The 10,991-nt window shown below is 44.0% G+C and overlaps 1 protein-coding gene across 1 annotated transcript in view; it reads left to right on the forward strand.

Annotated features, from left to right (window-relative positions):
* Window positions 1-10,991, forward strand: part of Tbc1d1 (TBC1 domain family member 1) — a 211,451-nt gene that overhangs the window by 17,553 nt on the left and 182,907 nt on the right. The window contains 1 exon segment of the mRNA XM_029477292.1: window positions 7,947-8,455. Coding sequence (XP_029333152.1) covers window positions 8,039-8,455 — 417 coding nt within the window. The 5' untranslated portion in view covers window positions 7,947-8,038.

Here is a 10,991-nt window from a genome sequence, read left to right on the forward strand (position 1 = left end):
GTTTCCATCATCTTAAGCTCTTTCCCTGCCTTCCCTCGTTAGTGGACTGTGATGTTGAAGTGTAAACCAAATAGACCCTGTACCCCTCAAAATTGCTTTTGGTCAGTGTCTTACCACAGCAACAGGAACCAAACTAGGACATCAAGGAACACACATATGGTAAGGGCACCCTGATGCAACATAACCTGGTGAATAGCATCACAAGGCTGAGGCTGTGTGAGGAGTAGAGATCTTGAGTGACGAGGGGAAGTAGCAACGAGGGTATGGGATGGACCAGACCCCTTATGTGAGACCCCTTTTGTTATTCTTGCAGAAGCAACTCACCATGAGAGTAGTATTTAATCTCTTCACGAGGGGGGACTCGATCCAACCACCCAACACTAGGCCCTGCCTCTTAAAGGTCCCAAACCTTTTTAACACCACCACTTTGAGTGCCAGTCTTCTTGAACATGACCCTAGGGCATCCACTCAAACCACATTGAGCCCTGGTACCCTTCTGCCAGGATTTGGGCAGATGACAGCTGAAACTGCCCAGGCTGGCTATTGAAAAATTCTATCCTACCCTCTGTGGTTTGCTGGGATGGGGTGCTGTGGAGCCGGGAAGAAAGAGGGTTCCCACTGTGCAGCGTGGCACAAGAGAAGTGCACCGGCTTCTCTTGTTCTTAGCATTCGTGTACTTCCCCCACATTTTTGTTCTTCAACCTAAGATGGAAACAGCTTTATATCCTCACACAATGTGGAGGACATTTGGTATCCTGCATTATGGAAATTGCAGTCACCAGATTTTTAGAAACAGAAGAAACTTGAAATATGATCTCATTTTATTCTCCTATAAGAATAAACTTCAGATTTGGAGAAGTTAAGAGACTTGCTTTTTTAACTTCACTCTTAAAAGTGTTCTCATGGGGGAAGTTGAGGTTCTTTCCAGCCTGTGGATAGGAGTCAGGGGCTTGGACTGTCCCAAATCTGTCACTTAATTTAGACAAGCCACTTCTCTAGAACCTAGTCACTTCGTTTCATATATGAGGTAAATTCCTAAATGGCTTAAAAGGACCTGGCTCTCTTTAAAGTTTTATGATCCTAAGTGCATCCTTTCAGGGGTAGCAGATCTCCTTAACAAGACTGTTGAAAAGGTTCCTGGAAAAGCATGCTCTTGTGTTTGGGTGGCTATGTTTAAAGATTATCTGGGAGGTTCAGGCTTGCACACACATGACTTTGCTAACAAGATCCTAGGAACAGGTGGAGATGTTTACTGCTATGGGTACAAGACAGAAGGGACCTCACAATAGGTAGTTCACTTGGGAGTTTGAAATGCAAGGGTTAATTCCTGAAAGTGAGGTGACTTGGAATAGTTCTGAAAACAATGCGGTGATTTGCTAATATTATGGGGTATTTCATTTATTTCATGACAATTTCATGATTGAACGATAATATGATCATTTACCTAGCCTAAGTTATTCTGAATCCCATTGTGTTAGTTACTTTTCTTGTTGCTCTGACAAAATATCAAGCAGAAGCAACTGAGGGGGGAAGACTCCATTTTGGATCCCAAGCTCAAGAAATACCAGTTCATCATGGTGGCCTGAGTTGGCCAACCTGTGTTGCTGTGACTGACAGGAGGAAAGGGAAGCATGTGCTGCGGGAAGCATGGTGGGGCTCTTTACATCTTGACAGAATGGGAAAAGAGCACAGGCTGAAACCAGAGGTGGATATAGGCTTAGGGTCCTGTCCCCAGCAGCCAACCCACTTCTGTCTCCAGCAGCTGGGCCACATATCCCAAAGGCCATACAATTTCCCCAAACCGCAGCACCCACTGCTCAGAACAGGAGCCTCTGTGCGTCAGTTGATATCCAAACCGTAACACTTACATTAGAATAATCTGAATTACTCAGAAATAATTATGTGTGATATTGAACTTCAGTTTGATTCTTTTTTTCTAAGCAGTATTAAGGTCTAACTGCTTTCGCCAGAATCCCACACAGGTGGCTGGAAAGGGAAGCATCCAAAGCATTCAGATGCTTTTGCCAATAAAATGGCAGAACTAATTCGATGAGTGATTGTTCACTGGGAGACTGAAATGACAAGAAAGCGGAGAAGGATTCTGTCATGCTTGCTGCCACCTGATTTATAAGTGCATTACCTAAAATAATTGATAGACCTCAGGTCTGCCCTTTGTGCTAATTCTAGAGTTTCTTTAAACACGTCTTGAGATTAACAGCTGTCAACGGTTAGAACTTAGGGCAGATTCAGTTACAGGGCTGGATGTCAAGCCAGGCTTTTACCTGTAAAGGGGGAGAGAATATTATTTACTGGATTATATGAACTTTTATGGCTATCTGTTACATGAAAGGCTGTATGCTAGAGTAGAGGATGAGAGGGAGAGACTCCCACTTTCATAAAATATTTTCAGGCATATATTGCTTTATTGTTACATGACTATCTTTATTTTTTAAAGATAGCAATATTTAAATAAAGTAATATTGCTTTATTGTTGGAGGTTTGAATATTTAAAATAAATAAAAAAGCCAACCTATAGCACTGGGGCTTGAGAGGTTCCTCAGTTAAGAGTTGATACCACTCTTTAAGAAGACTAGAGCTTGATTTCCAACACCCACTTTGGTTGCCTCACAACTGCCTGCAGCTCCAGCTCCAGGGAGACCTGATACTTTTGACCTCCAAGGGCCCCTGCATTCATGGGCTCATACCCACATACACACACATACTTAGAAATAACAAAAATACATCTTGAAAATTAGTTCTAAGCTATGTTCAAAATACAAAATGTTACTTTTAGAATACATGCATATATATGGATGTTCATATATATGAAATATGGGAAAACAGAGTAAAGAACAGACTTCATTTTGATCTTAGAAAAGGTTTAGAATTTGAATATTGATTTTTTTCCTAACTCCAAACTTTAACAGTTTAAAAAGCTTGCAATCCTGTTGAAGGATGCCTATTCAGACTCTTAAAATAAACACAATGACAGGCCTCAGAGTTCAGTAATGGAAAGGACGTGCTGCTGGCGGCTCTGAGCTACTGGGAAGAAAGAGGCTGTGGTTGCTTCAGCAGTGATGCAAATATTTAGGTTGGAATCAAAAGATGAGAGTGGGGCTGGTTGAGAGATGATTCTTCTCTGTGGGTCCCTCATGTTTCTACACATCCCCCGAGCAAGGATACCGAGTGCCTTTGTTCTGAACTACATTTCTCATCATGTTTCTGCCGTAAACATCTACGGTTGATAGAAACAGTGACTTCCTCTGGTGCAATGTACCCCTCCCCATAATGCAGTTCTCTAAGCCCAGCTTCTTTTACTGGAATTCACTGTGATAGGTGCCATCTGGACCATGGAAGTTGGGAAATTAGCATCAATGCTGACTCTGGTCATTGCTGTTGGTCCTTTACCTTCCACGCGGGAAATTTACTTCTTCCCTCAGCAGTTGAACTGTGAAGGCTTGCTTATCCGTTACAAGTGTATTCATGTGCACACACATACTCACACACATATGCATAAGTGTATGTGTGTGGCCCCTTACAGTCAGTGACAAGCCTGATGTTCCAAAGAGGGGAATGGAACAGCATGTACTGTGGCACCAGGCCATGAGAAACCACATCTTAGATGGTGACTGTGATTGCTTCTCTATCTTAAGAGTCAAAAAGTATGTGGAAGAGGACATTAGAGGGAATATAAGGCGGGGGAGTCCAAGAGAATGTGCATGTGTGGAGCTCATGGCCCGTGATGACTGGTAGAATAGCCGAAGCGTTCCCTAGGGGAGGGAAAGGTCAGATATATTTATATGGTAGAGTCAGGACTGATGGGATCGGGGAGGAATCTCAGAGCCTGTGGCCAGTGCTGTCATATCCATCCCTAACGCTGCCAGAAGGTCCAAGTGGTAAAAGCTTGGTCTTTGAGAAGCCACTTCTGGGAGATGATGGGACTGTTAAAGGTGAGCCTTGTGGGGGGTGGGGAGTGGGGAGGTGTCTCTAAGATACTTAAGATGTGCCCTTGAAGGAGATGGTGGGACCCTAGGCCCTTCCTTGTCCTCTTGTTTGTTTGTGTGGATTAAGTGATGTAGCTGCCACACCTTCCTGCTAGAATGTCATCTCTTAAGAGTAACAACATAGCCAACCTGTCACAGTTTGAATGTCTGCAGTCTTAAGCCAAAGCAAAACTTTTCTCATTCTAAGTTGGTTGTCTCAGGCATTTGCCCTAGGAGTGCAGTGTGACTGGACAGTGATGCTCTTTGCTGAGATGCGGGAGGAGAAGTTCTGGGAAGGGGGGATGAGACTGAGTTGTAAAACAGCTACAGTCAGGCTGAGGTACTTATCAGCAAAGAAGGTGAGATAAAAGTAAGAATGGCTGATCTTGAACTCAGAAAAGTGTCTGTAAGGAAAAACTATCTGGAAATTATTAGAGTGTCTATGGTCAGCTCATTTTGTGTATGGGGTTAGTAGTCAAGAGAGTAGCCTCTGGGACCTGATACAAATTCTTCTGTGTCACTTTGTGACAAGCTCTTCAAGAACTTTGATCTCCTGGTTCATAAGAGTCGCCTTAAGACAACACATAGCATGCGTAAAATTGCCAGTAATGTTATTTGGATGTGTTTGTTGGCACCAAAAGGTAATATTGTCTAAAGAAAAAGCAGGTGTAATAAGGGGAAAGAGTAGGGTCAGAGGTTGGAGGCCTTCAAATAACCTGAAAAGAAGCACCTGGCAGGTAAGGCAGGAGCCAGAAGAGTCTCAAGAAGGGGAGTGTACAAAGGCTGGGGTCAAGTAAGCTCTCGCCATGCAAATGTGAGGGCCAGAGTTATGATCATCAGAACCCTCATGCATGCTGGCTGCACATGATAATTACATGTACTTACCTGTAATCACAGCCTGGGAAGGCAGAGAAAGGGATCCTCAGAACAAACTGGTTATGGAAACTAGCTATATTGGGAAGCTCTGGGCTTGATTGAGAGACTTTACCTAAATGAATAAGCTGGAGCAGAACTGGAGGATGACTGTCACCATCACCATCTGTCCTCCATGTACACTCCCACCCACCTACGTCCACTGACACACATGCAAACACATGTACACAAGATGTATGATAATGGGGAAGAAATAAAAAGAAGAAGGGAGGTGTGGTCTGCCTGGAGCAAGGCAGTGGAAGGACCACTTTGCTGTTTCAGGATTTCACAACCTGGAAGACCTGAGTGGCTTTAACACATAGATTTCTCAGTGTCATTCCAGTGCAGGGGAGGATGCAAGCAGAAATGGATGGGCAACAGAGAGAGAAGGCAGCAAGAGTAAACATCTGGGAGAGATTTGTGTGAGAAAATGAAATGGAAGGCTTGAGGCAGAGGGTGGGTCGATGTCAAAGAAAAATGCCCCTCCTTCTCATCCTTTGTTGTCATCAGCCTGTGAGGACAGGGGATGATTCTCTCGTACTTTAAGATAACCATGAGGCTCCACTCTGTGTCAGACTCAGGGTCAGGTAGTTTAAAATATCCTTGAGGAGGCCCTACTTGTATCAGGTGGTGGGGAGTCAGAGTGAAGGTACAGGACCAGTCCCTTCCTGGAGATTCTTCTGTGTTGGTCAATACTCTACAGGGAGGCACGGACTCAAGGCTGGGTCAGGGTAAAGGTGAATAGAGGTTAGATGCTATTGGCAGTTGAGTTTAGCACAAAAGGCCTTTGCCATCCCCTGGGATGAGCTGTAAGATGCATCAAGGGTAGATGCTGATGATACAGAAAGAAAGTTAATCAAGAGAGTTTGGGTTTGGAAAAGATGCTATTGACATCTGTTGGTAAAGTGACAACGGTTAAAGTGTGGGCTTCCAGTGAGCCAAGCAAACTAATCTTTAGCTTAGTGTTTAGAATGTGAAAAGTACAAGGATATTTTAATGGAGTATGAACTTGTGAGCCTGAGCCTCTCCTGTGTAGCCTGTAGTTTTGTGTGCACCGCTTTGTGTTCCTGGCTGGTTGCACACACACACACATATACACACACACACCTACACCTGCCCAGGAGCTATCTTGGATTCATGGATAAAAGGTACACACACACTTTAGCTCATTTTAAACTGGCTTATTGGTTCTGTGGCTAAGCCTTCTGTGGCTAGCCCTTACCTTCACTCCTAGCTCATCACCTCTACATCTGCTCTCAGCTTAGTTGCCCAGTTACCTTCTCCGAATCCCATTGATCTTGCTGCCCAAGACACTTTTGGGCCGCTTTCCCTTTCTTCCTAGATTTTGGAAGATCTCCCCTGTAGCTCCAAGTCTGTCCTGTCTCTCTTCCTCAAGTATCTAGTTTCTCTTCCTCTTTCCTAGCCTGCCTGAACCTGGAAGTCCCGCCTCTTTCTTTCTGCCCAACCATTAGCCACTTGCATCTTTATTGATAGATCAAAAACCAATTGGGGGCAAGGACCTTCAGCATCAGTAAACACAGATTCTTGATCAAAGCGTCAGAACCAACCCCCCTACACCTGTGGTTCTCAACCTGTGGGTCACAACCCGTTTGGGGGGGGTCACATGTCAGACATCCTGCATATCAGACATTTACATTATGATTCATAACAGTAGCAAAATTACAGTTATGAAGTAGCAACAAAATAATTTTATAGTTGGGGTCATCATGACATGAGGAACTGTATTAAAGGGCCACAGCATCAGGAAGGTTGAGAACCCCTGATCTAGACAGACTCCAGAAGAGCCCCTTGCATGTTGAGCATGGGAGACTCTGCTTTGCCGAGCCCATACCCATGTGCTCAGGTATGTCTCAGTTTCTTCCCATCTCCTTCCTTGCTCCTGATGCTAGTGCTTGAAATGTATATTAAAATATCTTAGTAAATGCCACCTCTTGGTGCTGGAGAGACGGCTCAGTAGTGAAGAGCAGTGACTGCTCTTACAGAGGATCCAGTTTGGTTCTAAGCACTCACATGGAGACGAAGAGCCATCTATACCTCTAGTTATAACTCTGTCTCCTTTTCTGGCCTTCTTGGGTACCAGACATTCAATGTGATACGCATACATATATTCAGGCAAAACACTCATATACATTAAAACATAAACAAAAGAAAACCCCTCGAGCTTTGCTTCATAAATCAAGTAAAGTTAAATAAGATGAGTCTGTCCTGGGGCTATAGCTCAGTAGTAGGGCAGTAGCCTAGAATGAAAGAGGTCCTAGATTTTTGTCCAAAAAGTCAATTTGAAATTATTGTAAGTGATTAGGTCAACTGTTAGATGGGTCTACTTCAGAAAACTATAAAGAGGGGTGGATACGTTTTTTCCCCTTACAGGATTCCTTTTGGGGGTGGCAAATTGTATTATCTTTGTAAAATTCCATGACATAATTTTAAAGTAATCCACCAGACTGTAACTGTCAGAGCCATCTCATTTTCTCCCGTGCTCTTAATATATGTGGGGTGTGTGTGTATGTGTGATTTACTCATTTTATGTGTGAGTGTTTTGCTTGCATGTGTATCTGTGTATCATGTGTGTGCTTAGTGCCTGCAAAGGTGAGAAGGAGGTAGCAGATCCCTTGGAACTGGAGTTACAGGTGGCTGTGAACCAACATGTGGGAGCTGGGAGCTAAGCTGAGGTCCTTCATTAGAGCAACATGTGGTCCTAACCGTGGAGCCATCTCTCTAGCCCCACCCCCTGCACCATGCTTTTTCCTGCACCCTGACAGTAGGAGGCTCATATTCTCCAACAGATCCCCAGGAGGGTCTTTGTGTCCCACAGTGAGTGTGACAGTTACACCCTTTTTCGGTGTAACTGGTTAATTTTAGATGTAACACAATTTCAGGAAATCTCATTCTAGGCAGGGTTTAGTTGAACGAGTATCCATTTCTTCTTACGGTTTGGTTTCAGACTGTTAAATTCTGGAATGACAACGCTGCAATCAGCTATCACTGTGGCTTCATTAAATTCTAATGGTCTGTTTTCTTCTTCCCCAGGATTCTGCCCTCGGAAGCATGTGAAATAGATTACTTCATTTAAAGTAGGAAAACAGTAGCACGTTTTCCTGGCTCTTCAGACCTCTCCCAGGATGGAGGCAATCACATTCACAGCGAGGAAGCATCCGTTCCCTAACGAAGTGTCCGTGGACTTCGGCTTGCAGCTGGTGGGCTCCTTACCCGTGCATTCTCTCACCACTATGCCCATGCTGCCGTGGGTGGTAGCCGAGGTACGCAGACTTAGTGGCCAGTGCTCTAAAAAGGAGCCTGGGACGAAGCAAGTCCGCCTTTGGGTTTCGCCCTCCGGACTGCGGTGCGAGCCTGACCTGGAGAAGAGTCAACCATGGGACCCGCTCATCTGTTCCAGCATCTTTGAGTGCAAGCCTCAGCGTGTGCACAAACTGATTCACAACAGTCACGACCCGAGCTACTTTGCTTGCCTCATTAAGGAGGATGCTGCGCACCGGCAGAGCCTCTGCTATGTGTTTAAAGCGGACGATCAAACAAAAGTAAGTTGAGACAGGGATCAAAAGATGCACGGCCAGAGTTTGTGCGGTGCCAGGGTCGGGATGCTCATTTCAAGTATATGGGGAGTAATGAGGAAACGCTGCCATTATACAGAGATTGCTTAACAGAATTTGGGATTTAAGGGGACAGTTTATAGTGTTTGTCGAAGGATGTTTATAATGTATATTTAAAACGATAAGCTTTGGGGTTCAAGAATTCAACAGAAAAAAAAACCTGATTAGATTTATAGATAAGAACTGAATTGTCAGGACTCTTGTTCCTCAAGGCTTTTGTTTAGAAACTTCAGTGTCTCTCAAGTTGCAATGTGCATGTGAGCCATGGGTGATGGGGGTTAAAGTAAAAAGAAAAAAGAAAATTAAAATCATGGTCCAGTGCTTGATGGTGCCCAAGTCCGAGTTTCTCATAAGCGACCAGGTGAAGGCCAGGCTATTCTATTGCAAACTGTGTTTTGAGTAGCAAAGTTCTAGATTGGTGAAAAAGTTAAGCTATTAATAAACCACTAAGAAAAATAGTTATTTAAAACCATAGAAATATACTTGTAGCTAGTTTCCCAAAGGCACAGATAGCATTTACTCAGACAAAGGTCGTTGATGAGAACAGGAGCTATGAATCTAAGCTTTGATACAATCAGGGCTCTTTTGTGCCTTTTTCCTGTCACCAACTTCTGGTCAGATCCAATCAACCCGGTATTATGATGTGTCTGAGAGGAATGTATGAGGTGAGGTCAACACTCTGCTATTTCCTGTCTACTTTCTGCTTGCATGGCGACCAGAATTATTCGCAGTTCTTTGCAGGGCTCACTTCAAGTCCCTCATCTATTTCATAAATATCAGTGTATGTAAAAAAATGAAAATAGGATCAATGTAAGTAGTTTCTCAACTGGACCTGTGGAGGAAAATATACTTTAGTACAGTACACAAGAGACAGTCATAGGTCCTAACTTCATGAGTGGCTTGAAGAATATGTCTGCTGTCTCAGGTGCTAGGCATAAGCATCCTGGTGTGATTGGAACTGTATAGGTCAATTGTACCAAGCGAGGATGCTAAGGAAATGACAGTACAGTCTGTGATTCTCAGGCTTTCCTTTCTGTCCTTTCTTTTTCTTTCAGTCACAGAGGTTGGTCTTGAACTGCTAATCTTCCTGCTTCCACCTCCAACACGCTGGGGTTACATGAGTGCCCCACTATGACCAGCTATGTCTTCCTAATTTCAAGTTTAGAATGTGAATAAAAATGCCAAACATTTTCTATTGCTTCCTACCAGGTTCTTTTGCATACTCTCCAGGGTGTTAAGAATATCCTTTGGAAATGAATGTTCTTGATGCCAAATCAATCTTGACCCTCCACGGCCTTGGGTTCCGTGTCAGTGTGTTCAGCTAACAGCAGAGAGAAAAATATTTGTCAAAAAGCTGCAACCATGCTGAACATATACAAACACTCTTTCTCTTGCTGTTAATGCTCTGTATAGCAATTCACAGAGTGCCGGCGCCACGCTAGGCATTCTAGGCAATCAAGAGGTTATTTGAAGGATATAGGAGTTGATGTGGAGGCTGTTTGCAAACTCTGATATTTTGTATGGGAGACTAGAGCATCTGCAGGTTCTGGAGTCTGTGGGGATCCTGGAACAAGTCCCCTGAGGATGTCGAGGGACAGCAATGGATTTGTGGAGTTTCACTTTTGTTTGCTCCTTTTACTCAATTGACTCAGTGGCTGCTGCTCTCAGAGCTAGTGTCTCAGAAGCCATTAGCTGAAGCAAGGAGGAAAGCAGACGTTCCAGGAGGGATCAGGGTCAGTGGCGCATGTGAAGAGCATGGCGGACAGGCAGGATGAGGTCTAACACACGCCCTGAGAGGAGCAAAGAGGATTTTTTTTTGTTTCCTTCTTTCTTTTTTTGTTTTTTAAGCCAAACTGAGGTGGTGCTAAAAGCCACTGTCCTACCCAATACCCTAGGACTATGTATGAATCAGATAAAGTTGCCATGCCTCATCTCAGATCCACCCTGCAGATCCGCCCTTGAAAGTTCAGAGAACATACCTTCTGGATTCAAATCCTGTCTCTGTTACCTATAAACTAGTGACCTCGGGCACTTGAGTGTGTTTGCTCATCTGTAAAATGGGAATGATTATAGTAATTATCTCATGCAGTTGCTGGGAGGCGTAAGTGAGGTAGAATGGGATCCGAGACTCAGAGTGCTGGCTGGAGGTTATGAACGGTTGCCTAGCAGACAGCAATCCCTGGCTTCTATCTCAAGCACTGCCAAGAAAAGAAAGAAATTGACCATAGTAATAAGCATTTATGGCCATGAAAACTACTTACTCGAGAAGGCTTTAAAATTATATTTTATCTCTTTATTTTGTGTGCACTTGATGGGGGAGGGGTATATGCCGTGGAGTATGGGTAGAGACCAGAGGAAAACTTTGAGTTGTGGCCTCTTTCTACCCTGGGTTCCGGGAATTGAATTCAGATAATCAAGTTTGGCAGCAAGCTCCTTTACCCACTGAGCCATGTCCCAGGCCTCT

The sequence above is a fragment of the Mus caroli genome, chromosome 5, assembly GCF_900094665.2.
Source record: "Mus caroli chromosome 5, CAROLI_EIJ_v1.1, whole genome shotgun sequence".
In the NCBI taxonomy this organism is placed as follows: Eukaryota; Metazoa; Chordata; class Mammalia; order Rodentia; family Muridae; genus Mus; species Mus caroli.